The following is a 27542-nucleotide window of genomic DNA, read 5'->3' as shown; positions in this document are numbered from 1 at the left end:
ACAGTCAGGCCCTAGGTCCTAAGAATGTCATGAATAAGGAACAGCAAAACAATCAATCAGTCCTCAAACTTAAATTTTCCAATTTAAAATCAAAATAAACCACTGGGATATAATTCTTTCAAACAACTAGATTTCTGATCTACTTATCTGGTGTGCATTGGTAGAGTGTTATTTAGTAGCAGCATCTAGAGTTCTTTTCCTGACTCTGCTAAATTTGTGATTAATTCCAGTATAGTTTAATATCTGCCTAAACTGAATGTTTTAAGGCTAAGAAAACTTTAGGCATACCACTTGGGATCCTCAAATAAAAAAGGATGGGATAAGAAGCAATGATTAGAGTGGAAGAAAATATTGTGTATCTAATCAGATAGAAATACAAACCAGTCAGCTGTATGATAGCTGTTCCTCTGACAACAGGCAAGACTCATCAGACAATAGTAAAGAAAGAGGAGTAAGGTAATAGAACACCAAAGATGTTAAGGCCCAAGTGTTCTCATTTTCCATGTTAATGCAAAGAGGAAAAATCACCATGCTCACTAAAGACTATGGAGTTGTTCAGGATTTCCCACAGTAGCTGTTAAGCTTCTTACAAATATGAACTCTTCCCTATTGCTGCACATTTCTAATGACTATGAATCTACACAATCAAAGAAAAGTAGAGGTCCCAAAAAAGTGCTCTAGCAATTATTTTATAGCCAAGGAAGGCATCATCTCTGAACTTCCTTAGAATATACAGGTATCCTTCTACATCTTGAGGGTGCAGCACCCCCTCGATCTGGAAAATCCATGTAGAATTTTGTGGCCCTCCCTTTGTCACCAGAGTAGTCTGAATTTTTTTCGCTTCTTTTTAGGGGTCTTTACAGTACCTTATTGTAAAATGTAGGTTAAATATCTGGTTATAGGCTATAGAAAGAGGTCAATGTTAACATTTCTATTTTAACTTTCAAAAAGAAATTATGTATATTTATGTTATTAAAAGATAAAATGTTGATATTATATGATACTATACATAAATTTTATGCATTTGAGTTTCTAAACCTTTTTCTATGTTGTCTGCTGGCCTTCACATATCATCTGCAGCTTCCACAAAACTCCCCCCAATTTCTCATTTAATTTCTCATGCTGACCTGTAATATAGCAAAACTGCAATGAGGAAAGTCAAGATGTGGAAGGGATACCTATACTTAGGATAATACCAATATCTTGAAAAGGTTAGTCCTTCAGAAAGAGTATCATTCTTCCACCAGGCCAGATCTTCTCTCAGGTTCAAAACACACACTTTGAGAGTTCAGCGGAACCTAAATTTATTTTAGGAAAATGAAAGTGGGAAGCATTGGCTTTGCTAACAAAATATCTTATTCTTTAATAATTCCTCTCCCTCCCTGATCTCCTCCCTTCCTCCCCCCCAAATCTGCCAGACACTTGTTAAGGCCAGATGTTTTAGATTCTTCCTTATCCCAGAAAGACAGAAAAAGTAAAATTGGCACAAGCACTAGATTCCCATATTACTATGTGCCCATAACTCAACATATTTAGAAGACATGGAAAAGATATCAACATTTAGATTTACTTAAAATAAAATTGTTCATTTAAGGTATCAAATCTATTTTATAATGAAGGTAAACAAGAGGAAAATGCATCAACAGTGAAAAAAAAACACAAAGTCAACTGGGGAAAAAAACCCAAAGTCGGGTATTACACTTCCCATATCTACAGGCTACAATTGTCTCCTAATAGTCTCCCTACCCCAAGGTCTCTCCTCTTGCAATTTATCCTGCTGCTCATTTTGGCCAGATCTGCCTTCACAAACTATTACTTTCTTCATGTCACCGCCCCATGTGACAATATACAATGTGTTACTTCCAAAATCATCCAAAATTGCATTCCAGGCCTCTTCTGAGATAACATAATCTGAGTCCACTGTGTCCAAGCAACTCCCAACATCCAAGCACTGCTCTTTTCCAAATGGACCATGCCCTACACATTTATTCAATCTCTTCCTAATGACTAAAATGCCCTCTACCATACTTTTTACCTCTGCAAATCCTCCTTACTCCTCAAATGCTAAATGAAGTGCTAATTGCTCCCAAAAGCCTTCTTGGACTCCTCCACAGTCCTTGGGCTTCTCTCTCCCAACAGATCTCACTCAGTGTGTTGTTAAATTTTGCAACTGGCTTATGGCCCCAAGCCTGATCTCTTTGATAAGACTAAGCTCTGTATGAGAAGTCACTACATCTAATATATGGGTAATATTCATTACCTACTTATTTATTCTGCAAGTGTTTACAGAACATCTTCTACTTATTCTGGGGTAGAATACAAAATAAGCAGAAGATAGTCATGAACCTCACTGTAGTTACTATCTAAATGGAAGATAAAATATAAGCAGGTGAAATATTTAAATACAAAAAGCCAACATCTGACTAAATGACCAAATACAAGTGAAGAGTTGTTCAGACAACACATAGCTCCACTGGATTCAGGTCACCAAACCCAGATGTATGTATAACCTTTAGCAGTAACTCCAGCGGACATTTAGCTGGCCAAGCATCTTGCTGACATTATTTTACTTAAGCCTCACAACTACCCTGTGATTTAGTTGCCTTAGTTGCCACACCTTTTTACTATCCACCTTCCAGATGAGGCATAGCCAGAGCTTCCCATGTCCCCTGCTCCTGACCTTCAGTAAAACTTCCCAGAAAGGAAATATCCTGGACTTTAGAGGTTAGTTTCAATAAGACAAGCGATACCACCCTCTACCTTCACTTAGACTTAATAGTAAGTAGCAGTTCCAAGGGGCAACTGAGATTAAGTGGCTTGCCCAGGGATTACAAAACCACAAAGTATGAGACTAAATAGGAACCCAAGTCCTCCCAAGTCCAGGCCAAGTGCTCTAATCTCCTCTATTCCTTTGACAAGGTTCTGGTAACCCTTGGCACTACACAAAGCCCAGGCCAGGAACCCTTGCATTCCACTGGGAAATGCCTATTATGCTGCTATCAATGATCTCTGAAATATCTAGGACAATGGAAGAGGTATCAAAGCACAAGAGAAAGGAAAAAGTTGGCCCAACTTTCCAAAAAAGGGTCAGAGGGCAGATATTACAAAGTATACAACTGTGGGGCTTCATTCCTATCCCTGGCAAAATTCTAGAATGCATTATTAAAGGAATGGCATTTTAGCATCTAGTGAGAGAAGCAGTAATCACTAAAGCCTACATGGTTTTTTCAAGAACATGGCATACCAGATTAACCTCATTTCCTTTATGATGGGGTGACTAGACAGGTAGATCAGGAAAATGCTGTATAGCGTGTATCAAAATGTTATCCTTATATTTTAGCAAAGCATGACAATCTCTTCTGCTATTCTTGTGGAGAAAGGGAAGAGATTTGGGCTAGACAAAAGGATAGTTTCTTGGATATGGAATCAGGTGAATGACTAGAATCAGTCAGGGTCAGCTTATCAGATCAAAGACAGGGAAGGAAGGGACTTCAAAGATACTCTAGTTCAGGGATGGCGAACCTTTTAGAGACAGTGCTGCCCCCCCCCCCCATCAGAGACTGAATGAGTGCCATGCATGGCTCACCCCACCCCTTACCCCAGACAGAGGAGGGAAGAAGCACTCCCACTGGGATGCTGGGCAGAGGGGAGGGTAAAGTGAGGAATGTCCTCAGGCATGTGTGGAGAGGGGGAAGTAACAGCTCTGGCCTAGTTTCTCTGGCTTTCTGGTAATGAACTTCAGCAGGCAACTACAGATGTGCCCAGAAAGGGCTCTGCATGCCCTTTTTGACACACGTGCCATAGGTTCACCATCACTGAGTCTCAAGTAGCAAGTTAACACACAAACTTAAAGCTATACAAAAACAGAAGATAAACTGACAAATGGCCAGGGTCCTGATCTGTTGATTCAAATTCCATTCCCATCAAGATTTTCTGGCTAACAGCATTCATTTCCTCTATGGGACTTTTAAAGAATTGACCACTGTGGCTCTATAGGATGGATACCACATCAGGAATATTGCAAAACTTCAACTAGAAAATCTCTATAGGGCCCTTCCAACTCAAAGAAATTGGAGCTCGAGGGAGCAGGGTAATTCTTTCACACACCCCGAACTGACTCACTGTTTCATTCACAACAGTGGCTTTTTCAAACTTTTTTTTTTTATCTCTCCTCTAACCTTCCATAGCTCCTCTACTGACTATGCTGTCAGCTGAGAATCGTACCTCATATTTCCATTTTAAAAATTGAGACTAATCACAAAGAGCTTCCAATTCTCTCATCACCCTTTTGTCATTCTCTCTTCCATTCCCTTTTTCTCCCATAAAGAGATGACCCTTCTCCTTACCATGGTTATCCCCTCTTTTATAAGGTTTCCTATTCCACCCCATCTCATCCCCTTCTCTTATTTCTCTTTAATTTCTCCATGCCTATGTGCTGCTTCCCTTCTGCCTCCAAACAGGTCCAGATCTCCTTCAGCCTTAAAAAATGCTGACTTGACTTAGCCATTCCAGCTAGCTCTCTTCCCTTAAGGCTAAACTCTCCTTGGGAAGGTTGTCTACAACTGATGTCTCCACTTTCCTCCCGCTCTCTTCTTAATTCTATATTGTCTGGCTTAAGACGTCATCATCCCACTGAAACTGCTTTCTCCAAGTTACTAATGATCTTTCAATATTTCGCCTTTCTTGATCTCTGCAGGCCCTGACACTGTCCATCACTCTCTTCTCCTTCATATTTACTCTGGGTTTTCAGGGCACTATTCTCTTATAATTTTCTTGATAGCAGACCTTCCCTTTTTGCTAGATGCTGATCCAGGTCCCAACTCACTAACCCTGAGTTAGTATATATTACATAAGTGTGCCACGTTTCTTTTCTCTTCTCTGTCTATAAGCTCTCATGGAATCAAGTTATCTGCTCTATGACAACAATTCTCATGTCCACTTCTGTAGTCTTATATCCACTACTGGAAAGCCCCAGGGCACTGTAGCCCATGTACACATTGACCAGGTCATGTCAGGCAGAGCTAAGGTCCAGAATAAAGACCATGTCATTGAAACTCTTCAAAGGGCCAAGTGCAAGTTCCCTGTCCATGAGAAGATCCTTATCTCCAAGAAATGAGATTTCTCCAAGTTCAATCAGTTTGAAGATATGATGGCCAAGTGCAAGTTCCCTGTCCATGAGAAGATCCTTATCTCCAAGAAATGAGATTTCTCCAAGTTCAATCAGTTTGAAGATATGATCTCCAAGAAGGGGCTCATTCTCAATGGCTGTGGAGTTAAATAAATCCCCAGTCAGGGCCCCTTGGACAAATGTTATACACTCCACTCATGAGAAAGGTGTTATGACATCTACCTCTTGCAGATATAGATACTACTTTTAAAAAAAAAGACTCCCATTTCCAATGGCCTATTGGATATCCTGTAGATGTCTTATAACTCACTCAGTATGTCCTAAATTGAACTTATCTTTTCTTCCTTAAGTCTTCACTTCTTCCTAACTTCCCCTATTACAGTTACCCAGGCTTAAAACATAGATGCCATCCTAGATTCCTCACTCCCTCCCCACAACCCCCATCCAATCTGTTGCCAAAGTCTATTAACTTTACCTTTGTAACTTACCTCACATACGTCCCCTTCTCTCCTCTGACACTGCTACCACCCTGGTGCAGATTCTCATCATATTATATATGAACTACTGCAACAGGCTGTTGGTTAGTCTCTAGATATTCCAATGCATCCTCCATTCAGCTATCAAAGTGATCTTCCTAAAGATCAAGTCTCACTATTAACTTCACCACCTCCCCTCACTCGATAAACTCTAGTGGCTCCCTGTTATCTCCACCATCAAATATAAAATCCTCTGCTTAAGTTTTATAACCTGCCCCTTCCCATCTTTCCAATCTTTTATTTTTTTTACTGTTTCTTGAACAAGATATTCCATCTTTGGACTCCAGCCATTTTCATCATCCCTCATGTTGGGAATGCTTTCCTCCCTCATCTCTACCTCCTTTCTTCAAGTCTCAGCTAAAACTCCACCATCTACAAGAAGTCTCTCTTGATTCCCCTTCTACTGATTAACTCTAGTTTATCCTGTGTCTGCCTTGTCTGTTCATGGTTATGAGCATGTTGTCTCCTCCATTAGACTGGGCTCCTAGAGGACAGGAACTATTTTTTTTGTCTTTCTCTACAACTAGTATTGAGCACAGCACCAGGAACATGGGAAGTATTTGATAACTGCTTATTCACTAATTGGCTTCTTACAACCTACCTCAGCTCACACTGTTCCTAATTCCTAAAATATACTCACCCTCTCCTTTCTCCTCTCTGCTTGTTTTATTCCAACTCATCCCTTAAGTCCAATTAAAATGTCACCTTTTCCAAGAAAGCTTCCCCAATTCTATCCTACATTCTCCTCAAAATACAATCTTACCCCTTAGATGTCACATGTTGTTGGGAGAAACAGTGAACCCAAACTCAAGAGTCATGTGGGTTTTCTTGGCAGATATTGGTATGGCTTGCCATTTCTTCTCCAGATCATTTTGCAGATGAGGAAACTGAGGCAAATAGGGTTAAATGACTTGCCCTGGGTCACACAGTAAGTGTCTGAGGCTAGATCTGAACTTCCAAAGAAGAGTCTTTCTAACTCCAGGTGTGCCACTTTCTCCACTCCAGCTGGACCTCACATAATATTTCATTATCGTATATTATAGCATTCTGTGTTTGCTGTCTTAGACCCCACTAGACTATGAGCCCTCCAGTCCAGAGACTATTGTGTAGATATACTAATGCCTTTGGTGCTATCCACACAATAGCAACAAGTACATAATAAATGTTTGCCCTATTTGTAAAATAAACCAATAAAATTGCTTTAAATTTACCATATTCTGCATGCTTTACAGTCATTTAGGATCAAAAGACCCCTCGAGATCATTTTGTTTAACTCATTTATTTTGTAAAATAGAAAACTATTTATGAGGAGGGAACTATGTGTGAACCATCAGCAGTGCCATCTTTATTAGAAGACCACTTATCAATGAAGCTGTATATGAGATTGTGCTCTGGATAAATTACTTCCTTTCAGTCTAGTAAAGCTTGAACCTGACAATTTGTAGGATCATTCACTCAGCCCACTGAAGCCTCTGTTCTTTGGGCACTGTAATGAGTGACAGAAATCTTCTCCACAACTATGACACCCACATATGAAGCATACTTGTAGGCACACCTTACCACAAGCTAACCTAAGAGAGGTACACTGATAATTAGAATTTTAAAATAAAAGAATACATACATGCTTCACAGATCTCTCACATTTCTAATTCTATTTCAAAACACAAGGAGTACATCAACTGTTTAAAGTGAAGTATCATTATGTACAGGCTGCAACCATACCAGTAAGAACTAGTATGAGGTACAGTAAACAAGAACATGGGTCTAAGAAATCTGGATTCAAATCCTCCCTTTTCCAAGGCCCAGCCATGTAAATCTAGACCAGTCACTCCTCTGTCTCTCCATCTATAAAATGGAGACAGTAGTTGTACCTACACCTTCACAGGATAGTAAAGATCAAAGATGAAAATGAATTTAGTAAAACTAAACCTTTACAGAGCACAAACTCTAAATGACTTGTAATTACTTATCATGATTCATACCGCCCTCTCGGGAAAGGAGGGTTAGAATGAAAACACCCTTTATCTGAAGCCAAACCCACAGCATGGATGGCATCCTTCCCACCTCCTGGTTAGTAACAAGAAGCTTCCTCTAATCCCCTGTCATTCTACCAATAATAATCATCATACTGGCCATTCCCATTTAAAAAGTGCTTTGTAGTTAACAGAGCATAACCCTCTTTAATCTCCCCATTCTAAAGAAGTTAACAGAGGCTCCAAAGTGAGCCAATCAACAGTAAAAGTGAAAATAATAGCTAAGAGAAAGTCCTTTAAGGTTTGCAAAGTGCTATACATGCATATCTTATTTGATCTTCACAACTGCCCTGGGTAGTAGGTGCTATCATTATCCCCATTTTACAGATGAAGAAACAGAGGCAGAGAGTCTTGGCCTGGGCATATCCAGTGTCTGAGGCAGGGTTCTAAGTCCATCTTCTTGACTCCAAATCAAATACTCTATCCATTGTGCCACCTAGTTGTCTTGATAAGTCAGCTCTTACTAGGTACCAGCCCACTAACAAGGGGATAAGTAAGTGACTTTCCGTGGGTCAAAATCTTCCTTGCCTAGAGGCAGATGGATTAAGCAGTGGATAGAAAGTTTGTCCTGGAATCAAGAAGACCTAAATTCAAATCAGACTAGCTGTGACCTTGGGCAAGTCACTTAAACTCTAAATCAACTGTATAATGGGGATAATAGCATCTACCCTCCCAGGGCTATGGTTTAACATCAAATGAGATGTCTGTAAGCGCTTAGCACAGTGCCTGGCACATAGTAGATACCTAATAAATGATTACTTATCTTTTCCTCACTCTTAGTTTCCTTTTTTGCAAAAGGAGATTTTTTTTTTTAGGAGCCCCAGGGGTCTTCCAGTTCTGCAGGATAGCCTGCATTATTAGAAAGAGAAGTCACTGCCAGTACTTCCACAAGAGAAGCACATTATTTCAAAAGAGGCTAAGTTGGGGAGGGGAAGAGACTCTCAAGGCAGCATGAGCTAGCAACAAAAGCAGAGTGCCAAGCTTGGAGGGGACCTAGGGTCAAAATCCCACCTCTGCCACTCAAGTCTATTCAGCACAATTATTTTATCTATGACTGATGTTATCTAACACCAATAGACCAGGGCCCAAAGAAGCAAAGGGAGGGCCATTGGAGGCTACATCTTGTGCCAGCATTCTATAAGGACCCATATATAGATCTGCACGCGAGTGCAAACATATACACATGCATACTCACAAATGCACGAACCCCATTGCAAGCTGGTTCCCTTCCCTAGATTCCATTCATCAGGCAAACATCAGAGCCGTACAGGAAGGCGGACAGCCAGAAGTGAGAGGACACCCCAGGCTCCAAGACTGTATGGACAAGGGGGGAAGGAGGAACGGGGGACGGGGAATACTGGGACAATGAATGGGACGATCCGGACAACCCTCGAGGCTTTGACGTTCCACAGCGGCCGAGCTCCGCTGGGGACACGTCTGGACAGCGCCTCCCGCTCGGCCCCCTCCCCCGCTCCGGCCGCGATTTCCCCCACAGGGCTCACCGGTACTGCTTGGGATCGCTGGGAGACTTGATGATGGCAGGGTCCCCGGCGTTGCTGAGCGCACCCCCGCGGCGACACCCTCCTCCCTCCTCCTCGGATTCATCTGTGGTCAGCCGGGAGGCCCGGCCGCTCTCTCCGGCCTCCTGGGCACCGGGCTGCAGATCCGGGCAGCTGCAGGTGTACTTGGCCTTGTTCCTACCCGGCATAGTCAGAGCGGCGGCTGCGGCGGCGACGGCGGCGGCAGCGGGACTGGCACAGAGATCCGGAGAGGCGGCGGCGGCGGCGACGACGGCGAAGGCGGCTCCGGTTCCGGCTCGGGCTCGGGCTCCGGCGGGCCCCGGGCTCCGGCTCCCTCTTCTCAGCGGCGGCGAAGGCGGCCCGGCCTCAAGGCACCAAGTCCTCCAGGCGGCGGCGGCAGTGGCGGCTCTCCTCAGCATCCACCGGGAAGCGCGCCTCGGGCATCCCCCTCCGCAAGGCCCGCCTCCGCTCCCGCTGCTCCTCCTGGCCCGCGGCGGCTCGGGACGCGGCAGACACAGTGGCGGCCGGAGCTGGTGCTGCCGCCGCCGGACCTACAGGCCGGAACCCCTAGCCCCCCACCCGCGGGGGCTGGCCGCGGCCCGCCTCGACCAATCACGACCAAGTATCTGCGTCACGCGCACTAATACCACCAATCACAGAGCGGCTGGCGGGGGGCGCATGGCCGGCCTTCAGGGCCGCCGGCGAACCCCCTGGGGGAGGGGCGGGGCCGCACAGACCGACGGGAGAGACGCGCGTGGGCGGGTCGCGAGGGGACTGTGACGTCATCCGCATGGAGGGTGTTTGTTGCGCCGCCTCCGGCTCCGGAACTATGGGTAGTCCCGCCCACTTCCCCCTCATACCCAAAGAACGGAGCATTGGGCAGGTTGATCGGCACCCACCCCAGCCGTCAATTCATTGGCCAAAGTTGCCCGCCACTCATCAAAGCCTCGCCCCAATCGGCAGAGGACTGGTTCCTCCAGTTCTCCCCCGCCCCCCAGCCTCTCTTCAGTGACTCAGCAGAGGGAGGACAGCGTCGCCGTATCCTCGGAGATCTTTCGCCTTACACTGGGGCCGGAAGTCAGGCATGAGCCGGAAGCAGCTGATGAGGGCTCGCGGGAAACGACCGTTTGGCCCCGCCCTTTAGCGCACGCCTTCGCTCCCGGCTTCATTTGGCGCGGAGTGCCCACGTGGGCCTGGGGGGGGGGGGGGGGTGGAGAAACCAACTTTCCCGGAAAGGCACGGGGAGGGAAAAGTGGGGCTAGTGAGTGGGCTTGAGGCTGTTGGCAGAAAAACAAAGGATTCCTGCCCCACATATACTGTCTCCTATCTCCAGATCTTTGCCCAGGCTATCCTCTTGGTCCAGAATGCACTGCTTCCCCGCCCAGATTTGTACACTGATCCTAAGGACCACGTTGGAGAGGGAGGATATGCGAAAGGCTCTCATTTCTGTCTTGATACCCCAGCCCCCAACCCCCAGCCCAGGAGACACACACAAATGCCAGCTGATTGATTAGCAAAGAAGCCAAGGAGAAGGGAGGGCTCAGGCTACTTCGGAGCCCCCTAGGCACCCGCAGCAACTATCTTTTGCCTCCCCTGCCCCCAGCACCACCTTCTTCCCAACAAATTCTCAACACCAGATGAAGGACATCAAGAACAAGAGTTAAACTGCCGAAGAGGTTCAGCGGGAAGAAAGAAGACCAAGTCCTCCTGTCTCTGCCCCCAGGCCCAATGACCCTGAATTCTGAACCTCCGTCTAGTGTGTTCAAGGGAACATATTCCAGAGGAAGTCGGGGGATTCATGTGAAGTACAGAGGAAACCGAAGAACCCCCCCCCCCCCAAAGGGCAGCAGAAGTTACAACACCGACATGTGGAAGTAGACAGGCAATGGACGTGCTGGCAGTTGTTTGTGTGGGGCTGAATGCAGCTAGGAAGAGCCTCTTCCTGAACCCCAGAACCAAGACCTTCCCAAGAAGGGCTGAGATGGTCCAAAATGGGAGTTCTGTGGACACTCCCTGTTTGGGCTTCTTTACTGTCCAAATATCACCCACTCCCAAGCCTTTGGCAATTTTGCAAAACTACTTAACCCTCTTCTGTTGCTCCTCTCAAACACTCTAGTGTTGTTTATCCCACTTTTCCCAAACCCAGGTTTTCGTTTAAATCCTTATTTTGTTACCCCCATTTTTCCCTCCACTTGGTTTACTTTTAAGTCCTTATTTTCTATCATAGTATCAGTTCTAAGGCAGAAAAGTAGCCAGGGCTAGGCAATGGGGTCACACAGCTAGGAGGTGTCTGAGGTCAAATTTGAACCCAGGCCATTTCATCTCCAGATCTGGTGTTATATCCACTGTACTCCCTAGCTTTAGAACTGTGTTTTTAAACCCTGCACCTCTTAGACCCTTCTGTACCCACTGTTTAGTGTTCCTAGATTGCACTCAGCCCAACTGGATAAAAGAAGACTCTTCTTTTTGCTACTTTGATAGTCTTCCTTATTTCAATTTGACATGTCTGGCATCAGATGTGGGATTAAAAATTCCTTCCAGCTACCTGCCATTTTCAACCTCAGAAATCCAGTACTAAGAACCCTCTGTGTTCCAGTAGAGATTCAGCTTGGTTTGGCATGTAAGTCTCTCAAATTTCTGAGCTCCCATACGTTTTTGGTTGTGTTCCTAGCTCTTTAAAGGTTTAATAAAGACTCCTGGGCAATTTTAAGTCCATTCTGAGAGATGCCCCCTAAAGGAAATGCTGCCAGACTTTTATATATTTTTATGGAGTGTTATTTGTGTTGTCTGCTATGTAGTATGTGTGTGTGACACAGAGAGAAAGAGAGAGAGAGAGAGAGAGAGAGAGAGAGAGAGAGAGAGAGAGAGAGAGAGAGAGAGATAGCACAGCCTCTGGAGACTAAAGGAATGTACCAACCACTGTCTCACAGTGTGTAATTCTCCTCATTGGAGCTTAGAAGGAAAACACTTTGCTTAGTTTCAAATTATGGACATACTTGCCAGTACATGGATTATTGGCAGAATTTAACTAAGTCTGACCTCTGAAACTATTGAACACAGTAAATTTTCTTTGATTGCAATAAAATTAACTTTTTGTGGTTTACTTGGAATCAATATTGTCATTGTTCCAAGGCAGAAGAGTGGTAAGGCTAGGTAATTGGGTTTAAGTGATTTACCCAGGGTTAAAGAACTAGGAAGTATCTGAGGCCACATTTGAATCCAGGACCTCTCATCTTCAGGCCTAGCTTTCTATCTACTGATCCACCTAGCTGCCCCTGTGGTTTACTCTTGATTCTGTTGACCCTAAGACTGAGGACCCACTGGCTCTTTGAAACAATCAAAAGGAATAATAAAGTGGAGGAATTCCATGGTGACTGGAACAACCTCCAGGACATGATGCAAAGCGAAAGGAGCAGAACCAGGAAAACATTGTACACAGAGACTGACACACTGTGGTACAAGAGAACATAATGGACTTCTCCATTAGTGTCAATACAATGTCCCTGAACATTCTGCAGGGATCCAGGAGAAAAAAACACTATCCACAAGCAAAGAACAAATGGTGGGAGTAAAAACACTGAAGAGAAGCAACTGCTTGACTACAGGAGTGGAAGGGACAGGAATGAGGAGAGACTCTAAATGAACACCCTAATACAAATACCAACAACATGGAAATGGGATTGAAGCAAGGACTCATGTGATACCTAGTGGAATCATGCGTTGGCTAGGGGAGGGGAGGGGGGGAGGGGGGAGGACAAGAAAAGGATCTTTGTTTCCAAGGAATATTGTTTGAAAATAACCAAGTAAAATAATGTTTAAAAAAAAAAGAAACAATCAAGCAGGGATCTAGATCTAAATCTAAATTCTCCTCCCTTCAAGAGAGAATATCCAACAATTAAAATAATTATTTTTTTAAAAGGTGGGGAGGCTGAGAATAAGGTCTATGTCAGTGATGGCAAACCTTTTAGAGATGGAGTGCTGCCCTCCCCCACAGGCCATGCCCCAACCTTGTACCCCACAAAGGGGAGGGAGGAAGCACTTCTATTGGGCTGATGGGCAAAGGTGGGCCGAGGTGAGGAATGTCCTCAGCAAGTAGAGAAGGGTAAGGGAGTGACCCAAGCTCTCTGTGTTATGTAGTAAGACCCTAACATCTGTTCCCCTCCAGCTCTGCCACGGGTGAGCCACCCACCTTACCCCCTGTACAATCCTATTGGGTTTCTGGGCAAAGGGGTGGGTGAGATGAAAAAAAAAATGTCATCAGGCACTGTGGAGACAAGGAGGGGAGCAGCTCCACCAAGTCCCTCTGCCTTTCTAGTAATGAATGGGAAGAGGTGGGGGGCCAAGTGTCACAGAGCTGTCTTTGGCACCCAATCCATAGGTTTGCCATCACTGGTCTTTGTCCTTCAGGAGAAGGACTCCAAATTAAAGAAGGAAAAAGAAGAAAGCAAAAGGCAGTTTTAAGATTTACAGACAGTGGAATTGCTTCTCAGTTCTGAGACTGAGGAGGGAAGAGGGGAGGGAAAGAAATCATGTAAACATGGGAAAATATATTTAAAATAGAGCTAAAGATTTACACAGATGTGGAAGAATTTGAGGAGGCCCTGAGGGATACTCTTTCAAGGCTGGCCTCTTCAAAAAGTCTCTCCTCTGAAAAAAGAAAGTAACTATGAAGACTAATTCTGGGGAGTCCAACTAGGTAACCCAACCAACAAAGGTGTTCTACACAGTGATGAGGAATCTCTGAACAGAAAAAGGACTTCCAGGCCCTACTATAGCACCACAAGCTGTGGCTTAATTTTGGTATATATAAACCTTTCATGTGTGCTTCATTGCCATTGCTTTCTAAATTTAAATTCATTCTTCTCATGGGTACTGAGTATGACCTAAATGTGTGTGGGGATATTTTGTACCATTCTTACTCATTTTAAACACTTTTGATAGGAGCTAATTATTAAAGAAAAAAAAAACAACTCTCCTCTGCCCTTGGACCTTCACCCTCTGGATGCTGGGCCCAATTCACAGGGTGGCAAGATGTTCTTCTATTGTTGGGAGTGAAGCCACTGGGGAGGGATTGCTTCCAATACCAACTTTCCTCTGAGAAGAGTCTCAGGGCAAAATAAAACAACTGACCTGATTCAAATTGACAGGGCTCCAAGGATACAGAGGGGGGGTTTTGCCCTAGTGACTGCATCTCCAGTAGGAGCCATTCACATTGTAGTAGCTTCTCACGCTATTGGCACCATGCTAATCTGTCCTAAATCCCCCTGATTTTCCTGATCCTCTCAAAGTTCTAGAGTGCTTTCAACCGTGTAAGGTCTGTCTGTATTTCCCACCCCCTTCCCTTTATCCTCAAGGGTTTATCCATTTCACCTCTGGAGACAAGTGGAAAGGACCAAACTAAGTGGCAGCTTGCTTGTACAAAAGGCTAAATTTGTGTGACCCTGGGCAAGTCACTTGACCCCCATGGCCTAGCCCTTACCACTCTTCTGCCTTGGAGCCAATACACAGTATTGACTCCAAGACGGAAGGTAAGGGTTTAAAAAAAAAGGCTAAATTTGAAGATGCTTATTTTAAGTGGGATGATTGGGGTAGATTTAAACCTCATATCAGGCTGCTACTTTTAACATCTCTGGCAGTGGATTAATTAGAAATAGGGCGTCCCATAATTGGGAATACTTTGAATAATTGGTCCTGGTGACAAATTCTAAATGGAGATCTTTTGTGATTCCATTTGGGATGTTTGAGTCTTGCTCTTTGGCCATGATATCAGCTCTGCTACCAATACAGCATAAGGTTTTGTAGTGCAATTAATAGTGCAATTAATAGCAAACACTCTAAACCTCTAGAAGCCAATATTCTTTTGGAGCTTTGGCAGGCAGCTATCCTGTGAACTTAAAAAGTGCCTTTCCACACCCATACCTAACCATACTGGCTTTTTTAAGAGCAGAGGGGAAGGGTGGCTCCAGGCATTTTGACCCAGTTCTTTAGCTCCTCCACCCATCCCTACCCTTACTGTGCGGCTGCTTCAAGGCTTTCCCATATCTGGTGAAACTCCAGAATACAGTTGCTAAGGAAATGAGATCACCCCTTGACAAAGTTTATAGCACTGTGGAAGTTTATAGGACTGTTGTGATTACGAAATTATACTAGGAATAGCCTGTGCTGAAATTTCAAAATTCCTTTTTGAATTGATATGTGTTTGAAATTGAAAATTTTGCAATAAATTATGAGACTCCTTGATAAATTTTGTATTTGAATTTTTGAGAAGTATTTTGCTTCTTGCCCCAAAGAAGAAAGAAGCTTATTTAAGAAAATAACTTGACAGACACTTCCCAGCTGTGAGACCCTGGGAAAGTCACTTGACCCCCATTGCCTAGCCCTTACCATTGTTCTGCCTTGGAGCCAATCCATAGTATTGACTCCAAGATGGAAGGTGAGGGTTTAAAAAAAAAAGAAAGTAACTTGAAATGTACTTTATATTGACTAATTTAATATTATTTTTAAACCCTTACTTTGATCTTAGAATCAATACTGTATATTGCTTCTAAGGCAGAAGAGTGGCAAGAGCTAGGTCATGGGGGTTAAGTGACCTGCTCAGGGTCACACAGCCAGAAAATAAAAGTCAAATTTGAATCCAGGACCTCCTAAAGTCTCTAGGCCTGATTCTCAATCCACCAAGTCAGCTAGCTGCCCCCTCCTTATGTTTATTTAGAAAAATGCTTTATGTTACTTAACTAATATACTAGAACTTAATTGTTATTTTAACCCACCAGGTTTTGGTAAGCTGTTAAAGAGTTTTATAATTACTGAAAACATCTAGAAGGATTTTTGGTGCTTCCATCTTTTAGAGAATAACAGAATTGGAAATAATTCAGTACAGTTTAACTATTATAGATATTTATCGACAACATCTTACAACTACGGTGAGTAAAAGTTTTTAGCAAGAAATTGGTTTTATTTAACAACCTTGGGTGCTGTCAGGGTGCTACTGTTTTCTGATGGCTTCTTGTTGTTTAGAATCACCTTTATTTCTAGATCTTGATGAAGAACATCAGGATTCACCTGATCAAACAAAGACATGCCTTAGAAGTAACCCTGCAGAGGATGTTCCTGCACAAGATGAGTTTCAGACTAGCCTTGCATTGTCTCAGAGCCCTGGTAAAACCTCCAAAGGCTTTCTCTTCCATGGGTTATTGTCGTCCTGTCCCAACCTACCCTCCAAGCTGCTATGAACATCTGTTGCAAGGCAGAAGTTTCTCCCTTGTTGCCCAGACCCAGAGACCCCCTCCCATCTTTTGGGGAATACTATAAAACCTGTAACTTCCTCCTCCTCCTCCTCCTCCTCCCCAGACTTGGTTCTATTCCAACCCTGGGATGTGTGTCCTATTTTCTCCTCCAGGAAATAAACCATTTTGCTGAGCATTGTGCTCTCTGGTTTTTAAGGGTCAGCAATGCTCACAGAAAAAGGAGAAATTCAAGAAACTAAAGATTAGAGAACAAGAACTAGGCGGAAATATTATTGGAATAAAGAGAATTTATGAAATGAACAAAATAAAAGGAAAGTTAAGGGAAGAATCTGTAGGAAGCAAGGAAGGTATGTGTTTTTAGAATGGAGTAGAGATGTGTAGCAAGGAAAGGAAAGTTTGAGTACCCTGCAGTTTTTAGAGGCAAAGCTATCTCCCTATATTACATTCTTGGATATGTTAAGGGAAGAGGGGAACGACTGGGCTAGGGAACGACTGATTCATAGCCCTAGTTTATTTCATCCTTGTTAATCACTTGTTTTTTATATGAGGACTTAAAGTACCCAAGCCTTGGTCCAAGAAAGACTAAGCTCAATAGTTTCTAGGTAGGATCAAAACTTGGGAATCTAAGAAAAACTGACCTTGCCAAAGTTATCCTGTATCTTAGATACTGGCTGGGCTTGGAACCCAGAAGGCAGGAGTTGAAATCCTGTCTCTGACTCTTGGTAACTGCATAATTAATTCACTTTGAAATCCTCAATTTTAAAATAAAAATACATTGCTTCTATCACAGAGTCATGAGGAATGAATGTAAAAATGTGCTTTGTGAAGCTTAAAATGATATATAAAAGCAGCTCTCTTTGTGGAGGCAAAAAAAACTGGAAACTGAAAGAATGTTCATTCAGTTTCAGGGAATGACTGAACAACATGGTGGTGGTATGTGTAATGTTGGAATTCTATGGAGCCATAAGAAATGGGATGAATGAGATGATTTCAGGAAAACTTGGAAGCACTTACATGAACTGATGAAAAGTGAAGCGAGCAGAACCAGGAGAACATCTGTAGGTGGTAACAGAAACAGCAGTGAAGGACTAAACAATTATCAGCAATTCCAAGACAACCCTGTGGTTGAAAAGTGCTCGCCACAGCGGTAGAAGGAACTTCGGCTGACAAACGCAGATTAGACACTCATTTCTTGCCTTATTTCCTTCATAATTTTTTTTCTTACGTGTGATATATGTCGTGGGGAATAGAGAGAGTCTGGACTCCTCCCAGGGAAGTGCATCTGAAGGAGGTGATGAGCCAAGTTTTGTTTTCCCCAAAGGGGCACCTAGCAACTGAAACTGCAGATCAGGAACCCCCTCCTCCTCCTCAGTTTGGTTGAAGAAAACATTATAGTGTACAGATAAATAGGATTAGAAATGTGCTCTGCCCTGATGGGCTGGGACCAATATCTAGTATAATTAGGTCTTGTCAGGGACCAGGATAAAAGAAGGCTGGCTGCCTGCTCCCACACCTTGTCCTTGCCTGCTGGCTGTCACACTTGTAACACCAGCTCCAGCACCCATCCTCACAAGGATGAAATCAAAGAGCCCTTGACACACTGACACTGAGTTCTAGTTCAGGATTCTTTTGAGTAGGTGGGCATTCCTCTCCTAAGTCTTCTTTCGCAACAGGAAGAATAAGAAAATGAGTATTGCACCACAACATTGGAACGAACGACCTGTATATCAGATGGTTTGGCCCCTGGGTTGGAAGGAGGGAGAGAATTTGGATGGCAAAAGCTCAGAAAGCAATGGTTAAGAAAAATTGTTTCTACATGTAAGTGGAAAAAAAGTGAGTTAGTAAAAATAAAAAATATATAAATGCCAGATATTATTATTATTATTAAAGCAGGAGTGAAAGCACAAGTGGGAAAGGAAAAAAAAAGAGCAATAACCAAGATACTGGATGCAATAAATAAAAGAAATAATAGATAATAGAATAATAATAGATAATAGAAAAAGGACAAAATCCGTAAAACTAGACAAGCTCAGTAATCATATCTTAGAAAACCTAAGGGCAGAATCTGGTTGGAACTAAGAATAAGATTGACTTTATCAGAGAATCAGACAAGAATTTTAGCAAGTATTGATAGAGAAGGGGTAAGTAGGTGGCTCAGTGAATAGAGATTAGGACCTTGAGACAGTAGGTGTCCTGGGTTCAAATTTAGCCTCAGACTCTTCCTAGTTGTGTGCCTTAGGTAAGTCACTTAACTCCAGTCACCTAGCCCTTACCCCTCTTCTGCCTTGGAATGGATATTTAGCATCAATTATAAGACAGAAAGGGTTTTTTAAAAAGTATTGATAGAAGAGATCAATGCTTCTTGCCTTTATTCCTTCCTCAAATCCTCTGGTATTTATCTGTGTACATATTATTTCCTCCAGAATGACTGTTCCTTATACAGGTGGCAAGTTAACTCCTGGTCTGTATCCTTCAGTCCTTTAATTCCATGATCTTAGGTCCTTGCTTTTAAGTTTCAACCTCTCAGTGCTGATAACAGGAAAATTGCCTAGAAATCTAAAAACCTGGAGGCTTCCACAATGGGCCCAGGAAACTTTGGCTCCACTTGGCCCTGGTGCTCTGTTTCACAGTTTTTTCCAATCACTTTATTAAGCAATTTCATCATCTAAAATCGGATGAATGCATATTTAAATGGCGGAAGGATAAAATTTGGGTTTGGAGCAGCTAAGGGATTTTGGTGCAAATCTCTATCTACGTGAACTTAACAGAATCTACTTGCCTTATTGACTCTCATGATTTCCTTTTTACATCAGGATGTAATACCAAAAATGTGTCCAATATGCAATAGAACAACTGAGGCAGAACTCTGAGCCAATAGTTCTTATTTAAAGGGGCCTGACCCCCTTCAAAAATAAGAGCCCAGACCTTCCTCAAGATCTGAGACCCCTCCTAGATCCACAGTCCAAATGTCATAGCCTTTAAGTCCCAGACAGTCCAGATGGTGTAGCATAAAAAGATACAAATTCTCACCGGTGGTCATGGACTGGCAGAGTCATCCCAACACACACCCACACCTGCCCCTGTGGGGATAACACTGGGATACCACCCAGTGTTGGGCAACCAGGAAAATAACAAAGGGCTCAGGGGTGCTTAAAAGAACGGGGGGGATTTTTCACAAAGGCTTAGGACATCTCTGTTAGGCAGGTATTAAATCCTTAGGCCTGGAGCAGAGAGATTGATGCCTTACTCATAAGGCCCTTTGGGTGGAGGTCCTCTAACTAGGACATTTTGTAATCCGGCAAGTGCATGCCTTGATGAACTAGTTTAAAGTCTAACATAGAAAAAGCTCTATAAGTTTAAAGTCTAATATAAGAAAGAATCTAGTTAGCCTACTCTAATTACCTTTTTTAAATTATTTTTTTTATTAATTTACTCATTTATTTAGAATATTTTTCCAGGTTTCCATGATTCATTCGTGTTCTTTCTCTCCCCCTTCTAGTAACCACCCAGCATGTAAAGACTGCTTCAGCCGAACAGGAGGAAGAAAGCAATAAGAAGGTTCAACGGCTGAGAGGGCGACGCAGCAAGGCACTGTGGAGTGCTTAGGGCGTGATGGAGCACAAAAGACCACAGGGCCATCCAATGCAGCTGAGGAAGTCTCCAGGTGTAACGACTTTTCGTGCCACTGGACCCAGGCTTCCAACGCCGAGAGAGTGGGATCTGTCTCTGTGCACCGACTTTTCCACTTAAATCTTCATGCACAGGTGTCTTTGTGCACACTCATCTATCATAGATGAAAACGCACAAAGACAATCGTCATCCTCAGTTACCGAGAGACTACTACTAGTAAACAAGGAGCAGTTCCACTGGGTTTTACATGTGTCATTGATCAAGCCCTATTTCTATATTATTGATGTTTGCACCAGGGTGATTGTCTAGAGTCTACATCCCCAATCACATCCCCATGGAACCATGTGATCAAGTAGTTGTTTTTCTTCTGTGTTTCTGCTCCCACAGTTCTTTCTCTGGATGTGAATAAGTCTTAATTTAATCATATATTGAGATTAGTTGATTATCCTTAACTGACTAAATGTATATTAATGTCTTAATGTCATTTAATACTAAAGAAATAGTCACTGCCTCTATGGAATCAGTTAAAATGGATAATACTGATAAGGAATTAGCCTAGGGGTAAAACCTTTGAATTAGAAGAGGCAGGGTCTACTAATTTCTTAGGGATAAGTTGTTTGTTTGTTTGTTTGTTTTTAAAAACCCTTACCTTCCTCATCTTGGAGTCAATTCTGGGTATACTGTGTATTGGCTCCCAGGCAGAAGAGTGGTAAGGGCTAGGCAGTGGGGGTTAAAAGACTTGCCCAGGGTCACACATTTTGGAAGTGTCTGAGGCCAGATTTGAACCTAGGATCTCCAGTTTCTAGGTCTGACTCTCAATCCACTGAGTCCCCCAGCTAGCCCCTTAGGGATAAGTTTTAAGCTGTATTTGAGGAGAAATACTAGTAGTAAAAAAAAAGTAGTAAATAAACTCTTTTGTGATTTTTTTTGAAGGTCTGATAAATGTTTGTTTGCTAGCTACTCATTGCAAGGACTTGAGAGTACTAATAACAATTGTGTCCAATCCTTCTGGGGTTCTTGAGCTTCAGGCTTGTTGTGTCCTTGGGCCAATGTTTCACTACTTCAAGGAAAATGCCAGTGGCTATGAAGTCTGAGATCTGGGGCCAGTGGAGATCTGTGTCTGAGAAAAAAGGTTGGGAGGGTCACCTTGGGAGGCAAAGCCCCTCCTGACTCAGTTTCTCCTATAAGAAATCTTCCCACCTGGTTAATTCTGCAGCTGGTTGTGGTGTTCTGTCATGCCCTTGGCTTGTACTGTTTTTACCTAAAATCAAGTGGAACTGAGGATTCTTTATCCTATTTATATGTGTTGTCATTCTGGGCTTAGACCTAGAGGACCAGTATTGATGCTGCCCCTACTTTTTCCTCTCATAGAAAATCTTTCTAACCAAGGCAAGTTAAGCTGTGATTTTTATGATGAATCTGATTGTTACAGTTTCATATTCTGAACAACTGAGTAAATGAGTCTTTGGCCTTTTCATTGGCCTGTTCATAGTTATTGAAAAAAATTCTTTAACTTTTCAGAACAATTAGACTATGATGTAAGTGTGGGACTGAAATTTCAAGTTCATCTTCAGGTGTCTGTTAGTTTGTTTGTTTTTTTAAACCCTTCCCTTCCCTCTTAGAATCAATAGTATGTACTGGTTCCAAGACAGAAGAGAGGTAAGGGTTAGACAATGGAGGTTCAGTGACTTGCCCAGGGTCACCCAGCTAAGAAGTGTCTGAGATCAAATTCGAACCCAGGACCTCTAGGTCTGACTCTAAATCCACTGAGTTATCCAGCTGCCCCCCTCCCGTTTTGTTTTAATGAAAAAAAATATTAATGTAATCAGTTTTCATAAAGGAGAATAAGTTATGGAATGTCTTATTGTTATCGGCAGGAAGGATACCCTTTGGGGTTCGGGAAGGATGCCTTTTGCAAGCATGCAATGACTCCAAAACTTAGCTTAAAAACAAAGAGATTTATTAATTTAGAAAGTAATGTTGAGAGTGGCCAGGAGGATAGCAAGGTGGAACAGCAAGATGGGGAGCAGTTCCCTGGGAGGACAGCATGAAAGGAAAGGCTGTTCCACCATGGGGACAGCGTGGATGGAGAGGCTGTTCCCCCAGACGACATCAGTTCTGGGGATTATATACTCTTTAAAACAGAGTTAGTCACTCAGCCATGAGGTGGGGTGATCATACTAGGGTCTGCCTGGGGACATAAAGATTCCTTAGTTTTAGGGAACAAACAGATGTCTGATAGGATCCAGGTGTGGCCTGAAGGTGCATCTTTCTGTCCATCTAGAGGACGATCAAAGGAAGATAGTCATCTCAGGACCCTAGAGGGGTCATTGGGTGTTTTTAGGCTCAGAGTCAGAAAAACAAGGGAGTTCCCCTGACAATAGCTCGCCTGGGTTTCTGGGTTACAGTGCCCTGTCATTATGTTACCTCAATGGAAAAGTCTTTTATTTAGCTTTATCATTTTATTTGGAATTAACACCTTTTGGGAGCGTGTCCTGTGGTGCAAACATGTTTTGTCCTTAATATAGTTACACATCCCATCTCAGGGCTTTTTGCTGCAATTGAAATAATACTTGCAAATTGTTGAGTGCTTCTTTATTTAAACAAGAGTATTATGTTCTCTAGTCCTACTAATAGGAGAAGGGAATTAAAATTAACAGGAAATTTTGAGTTCTAAGTCGTAAAATGGAGTATATGTTTTGAGAAAACAAGGTCAAATGACTCCATGTGTAATTTAAAAGGTATTTAGAAATTTGAAAGGTTTTAGGGTTCTGCCTTCTGTGATATTCTAAATGTTTAGCTTTTGACTTTTCAGTTTGTAGTTCAGTTTCTTTTTCTTTTTAAACCCTTACCTTCCAAGTTGGAATCAATATTGTGTATTGGCTCCAAGACAGAAGAGTGGTAAGGGCTAGGCAATGGGGGTTAAGTGACTTGCCCAGGGTCACACAGCTAGGAAGTGTCTGAGGTCAGATTTGAACCTAGGACCTCCTATCTCCAGAACTGGCTCTCAATCCATTGAGCTACCCAGCTGCCCCTGTAGTTGAGTTTCTTAAATATGTCAGTGTAGCAGTTTGCTAACTTATCTCAGAGGAAGTAGCCTGCTATATCAGGTACTGAAGAACCAGCTCCCAAACCCCTTCTTTCCCTTCCCTGACCCCAGGAGTTCCTGTTCACTCCCTCTACCACAAAAGGGTATAAAAAGCCTGCAAGCCCTAGACTCATGGCCAGCCATTTTTAGAGTGCTGAGCCCAAACGGCAGTTTGTTTAATAAACTCCCTCCTGTGTGTTACATTGTTGGTCTTGTTTCATCCTTGGGATCATTAACCAGGCACTTAAGTACAGGATTCAGAAAAAATACTGAAATAGCAAGGGGTATTAAGGCACTGAAATTCTGTGAAGTTTCCAGTGAACTAGGGGCTCTTAATCTAATGTTCTTCTTGTAGTTCTATTGTTAATATGATCAGAACCACAGAGTTTGAGCTGTAATAATGAATTATTGGTAGGAATTCATTATTGATCAGGTCAATCCTGTTTCTGAAACCTCCAAGTTTGCCCTTGTCCTGTAGGAAGGAACTTGCTTTGGGGGAAGTGCTAGACTGGCCTGATCTCCAAACTGAGCAATAGACCTAAAAGGACTTAATGGCCTCAGTTTAGATAAGATTAATCTTAGGTACCCTTCCTATTTTAAAAGTTTATTGCCATGCCATTAAGCAGAGACCCTTCCCTGATAGTCCAGCCCTAGGCTGGAAACATCTTTTTATAACTAGAATAAAGCATATGCCTCTTCCTGTTTGTCAAGATCTGGGCTCCTCATTTCCTTTTATCTCCTGTAGAGCTAATCAATCACATTTCCCAGCCCTTTGTTCCCCCAGAAGGTATATAAGATCCCCAAGTTCTGTCAGTCTTTGGAGAATCATCTTTGGCGGTGCATTCTCCCAGAGACACTGTTCCCAGAGTCTCAGAGCTTTGGCTGTTTGTGGTATTTAGTGCTTGACTCTGTGTGGCCGACAGATATTAAGAACTTGTCTCTTATCCAGATTAAAGACTTGGTTTTTCAGGGGGCAGCTGGGTAGCTCAGTGAATTGAGAGCCAGGCCTAGAAACAGGAGGTCCTGGGTTCCAATCTGACCAAAGACACTTCCCAGCTGTATGACCCTGGACAAGTCACTTAACCCCCCATTGCCTAGCCCTTGACACTCTTCTGCCTTGGAACCAATATACGATACTGATTCTAAGACAGAAGGTAAAGGTTTAAAAAAAAACAAACTTGGTTTTTCTGACTATTTTAGTGGTTCTCTGTTTTTCCAGGTTGACAATAATGAGCTCCAATAATTAATGAATTATTGGAGAAATAGAATTTAGAGGTTTGTGCTAAAGTGTATTGATTTTAATAAGAATATTAAAGGATCTACAAACAATATGGAAGCAGAAAAGCAAATCTATTATGGAAGATCAACCCTTTCAGACCTCCAGACAGGCCAAGAGAAATTGTTTCCAAAAGACCAAATGGCTGTGGAGGACAAATGGGATTCAAGATGAATATGCTCAGTAATATGGATATCAGGGGCAGATTACCTTCCACCAATTGGTGGAAAGCTTTCCAAGTGGGACTGAGCCTGATTCCTGCCCCCTTTGGTGGAATTGATGGCCTTTTCTACCCAAGTTTCCTCCTTAGGCAAGTATTCCAGGCCTTCCTGGGCACCCTCCATATCATTTTCCTGTTTCTTCTTTCCAGAAATTGCCTTGCATGTTCAGCAAAACTTGGAACTAAGATGAACACCGAACTCCTTGATTCCTTCTTTGGTCAACGATGGAATTCATCTTGACCAAAAAGAGTTGAATGTAGCTAGCTGTGAGCCATAAACTGCCCAAAGAGGATAGAGATGGTCCAAAGCAATTAAAAACTGGCTCTATTCGTTTTTTTAAGCCTGCTGAGCCCTTACCAGTTGAAGTTAAGTGTCTTGCCCAGGATCCCATAGTCAGGAAGTGTCTGAGGTCAGATTTGAAACTAGGTCCTTCCAACTCCCTGTCCAAAGAACCACCTAATTTCCCCTTATTATTTCTTTTGGACACTCCCTGTTGCTGACCACTTTTTTGATCAAATGTCACCATTTCCCAGCCTTTGCCCATTTTCAAAAAAAATAGTAGCCTTTCCTCAAATGTTACCCACCCCAGCCCTCACCATTTCCTCCTCCAGTGTGTATTTAAACTCTGCCCTTTCTGCCCAGTGTGGTCACTCCTACAACCCAGTGCTGTGCAATGACTGCACCTTGATTAAAAATCCTCATTGGAATTCCATGTGAACTGGAATGACATGATGCAGAGTGAAAGGAGCAGAACCAGGAGAACATTGTACACAGAGACACATACATTATGGCACAATTGAATGTAATGGACTTCTCTACTAGTAGCAATACAATGATCAGAACAATTCTGAGGATCTTATGAGAAAGGTGCTCTCCACACCCAGAGAAAGAACTGTGGGAGCAGAAACACAGAAGAAAAACACCTGCTTGGTCACATGGGTCGATGGGGATAGGATTGGGGATGTAGACTCTAAGCGATCACCCTGGTGCAAATATCAATAATACAGAAATAGGTTTTGATCAATGACACGTGTTAAACCCAGGAGAATTGTGTCTAGGCTATAGGAGAGGGTGGGAGGAGGGAAGAAAAGAGCATGAATATTGGAACCATGGAAAAATATTCTAAATTAATTAATTAAATAAAAAATTTCAAATTAAAAAAAAATGTCCTTGTTGCTACTTTGGTAGTCCTCTTTATCTCAACTTGACAGTGTGTGTACACACACAATACACATACTTTTTTTTTAATTTGAAAATTTTTATTTAATTAATTAAGAATATTTTTCCATAATTACATGATTCATGCTCTTTCCCTTCCCTCCTTCTATCTACCTCCTGTAGCCAACAAGCAATTCCACTGGGTTTTACATGTGTCATTGATCAAGCCCTATTTCTATATTATTGATGTTTGCATCAGGGTGATTGTCTAGAGTCTACATCCCCAATCCTATCCCCATTGACCCATGTGACCAAGCAGGTGTTTTCCTTCTCTGTTTCTGCTCCCACAGTTCTTCCTCTGAATGTGGATAGTGTTCTTTCTCATAAGTCCCTCAGAATTGCCTGGATCATTGCATTGCTGCTAGTAGAGAAGTCCATTACATTTGATTGAACCACAGTGTATCAGTCTCTGTGTACAATGTTCTTCTGGTTCTGCTCCTCTCACTCTGCATCAGTTCCTGGAGATCGTTCCAGTTCACATGGAATCCCTCCAGGTCATCCTTCCTTTTAGCACAATAGTATTCCATCACCAATAGATACCAATTTGTTCAGCCATTCTCCAATTGAAGGGCATCCCCTCATTTTCCAATTTTTGGCCACCACAAAGAGCGCAGCTATGAATATTCTTGTACACACCTTTCCCCCTATTATATGTCTTTGGGGTGTAAACCCAGAAGATACACACATTTTAAGAAAGTAAAGCATCAACTTTGACGAGTTCCATCAGACAAATTTCAGCTCTTATGAAGCATTCTTATAGATAAAGAAAGTCTTGGTGCTAAAGAATCCATTCATTCTTCCATTGCTTCTCCAGCTTCTTCTATTTTGTTTCTAGTTTCTTCAAACAGGCATCCCCTTCTTGGCAACCTGCTCACTAGCTGCTGCCTGCTCCTCTATTAAAAGGATCTGCTCTAGATGAGGCTAAAGGGCTGGCTGCATACTTCAGGTTTAAGTCCTTCAGGCGTCCACTAATCCTGCATTCAGTGTCATTTCTAGAAACTTCAAGCTTGTTTGCAGTCTTTGCTGGGGCTGTCAGCTCACTCCATGTAAAAGACTTTTGGACACTGTCCTGGCAAAGGCACCTGATGACCACCTGGTCAAGCTCTGTGGCCTCCTCAGCCATCCCTGCCCCACCATCACCTACCAGGGAGAAAGGAGGAAAGAGAAGGAATAGAATGAAGGAATGGGGGCAGGAAGGAGACCAGCACCACCTTCCTGGACTCAGTTTTCTGCCCAGAGAGCTGTCTTTCCAGGCTCTCTTTCTATCTCCTCAAGCCCCCATCTCTCTCTCACACACCTACAAATACCCTCCAAACCTATTCTCCTGAACCCAGACAGAATGCATCATTAAATGTTGATTGTGTGGGCACTTCCTAGCTGTGTGACCCTGGACAAGTCATTTAACTCCCATTGCCTAGCCCTTATTGCTCTTCTGCCTTGGAACCAATATACAGTTTTAATTCTAAAATGGAAGGTGAGGATTTAAAAAATGTTTATTATGTGCTGGCAATTGTTGAACCCTGAGTCACTAGAGATAAGCGTGGAATATTCATATTCTCATATTCCTCCTCCTCTCTAACACTGGAAGAGGAATATATAAGGGAGGACGAGAAGGATTATTTGATTACAAACCTGGGTGCTTGGG

The 27542-nt window shown here is 42.8% G+C and overlaps 1 protein-coding gene and 1 long non-coding RNA gene across 6 annotated transcripts in view; one reads left to right on the top strand and one right to left on the bottom strand.

The window, feature by feature from the left end:
• The window catches only part of NRDC (nardilysin convertase), a 79563-nt gene extending 69735 nt beyond the window's left edge, over positions 1-9828 (bottom strand). Inside the window, exons 1-2 of one of the 4 annotated variants that reach the window (XM_056815142.1) lie at positions 9200-9337; positions 1039-1127 (exon numbers count right to left, since the gene is read on the bottom strand). Coding sequence is in view for 3 of the 4 variants with exons in the window: in XM_001362225.4 (XP_001362262.3) it covers positions 9200-9636 (437 nt within the window). In the remaining variant the exon portion in view is untranslated. Of the gene's footprint in view, positions 1-1038; positions 1128-9199 lie in introns of all 4 variants that reach the window. The other 3 variants (XM_001362225.4, XM_056815140.1, XM_056815141.1) reach the window with 3 other exon arrangements.
• A 109-nt stretch (positions 9829-9937) lies between these two features.
• LOC103095628 (uncharacterized) lies at positions 9938-25745 on the top strand. 2 transcript variants are annotated; one of them, XR_008916041.1, is made up of 4 exons: positions 9938-16140; positions 16253-16811; positions 17367-18282; positions 19964-25745. It is a non-coding gene; the product is annotated as an uncharacterized LOC103095628 (long non-coding RNA). The 2 variants fall into 2 exon arrangements; XR_008916042.1 differs by having other exon boundaries at positions 16235-16811.
• The last annotated feature ends 1797 nt before the right edge of the window (positions 25746-27542 follow it).

This window comes from Monodelphis domestica, chromosome 2 (assembly GCF_027887165.1).
Source record: "Monodelphis domestica isolate mMonDom1 chromosome 2, mMonDom1.pri, whole genome shotgun sequence".
NCBI lineage: Eukaryota > Metazoa > Chordata > Mammalia > Didelphimorphia > Didelphidae > Monodelphis > Monodelphis domestica.
The sequence above is the reverse complement of the archived record's forward strand: the minus strand, read 5'-3'. Positions and strand labels throughout refer to the sequence as shown.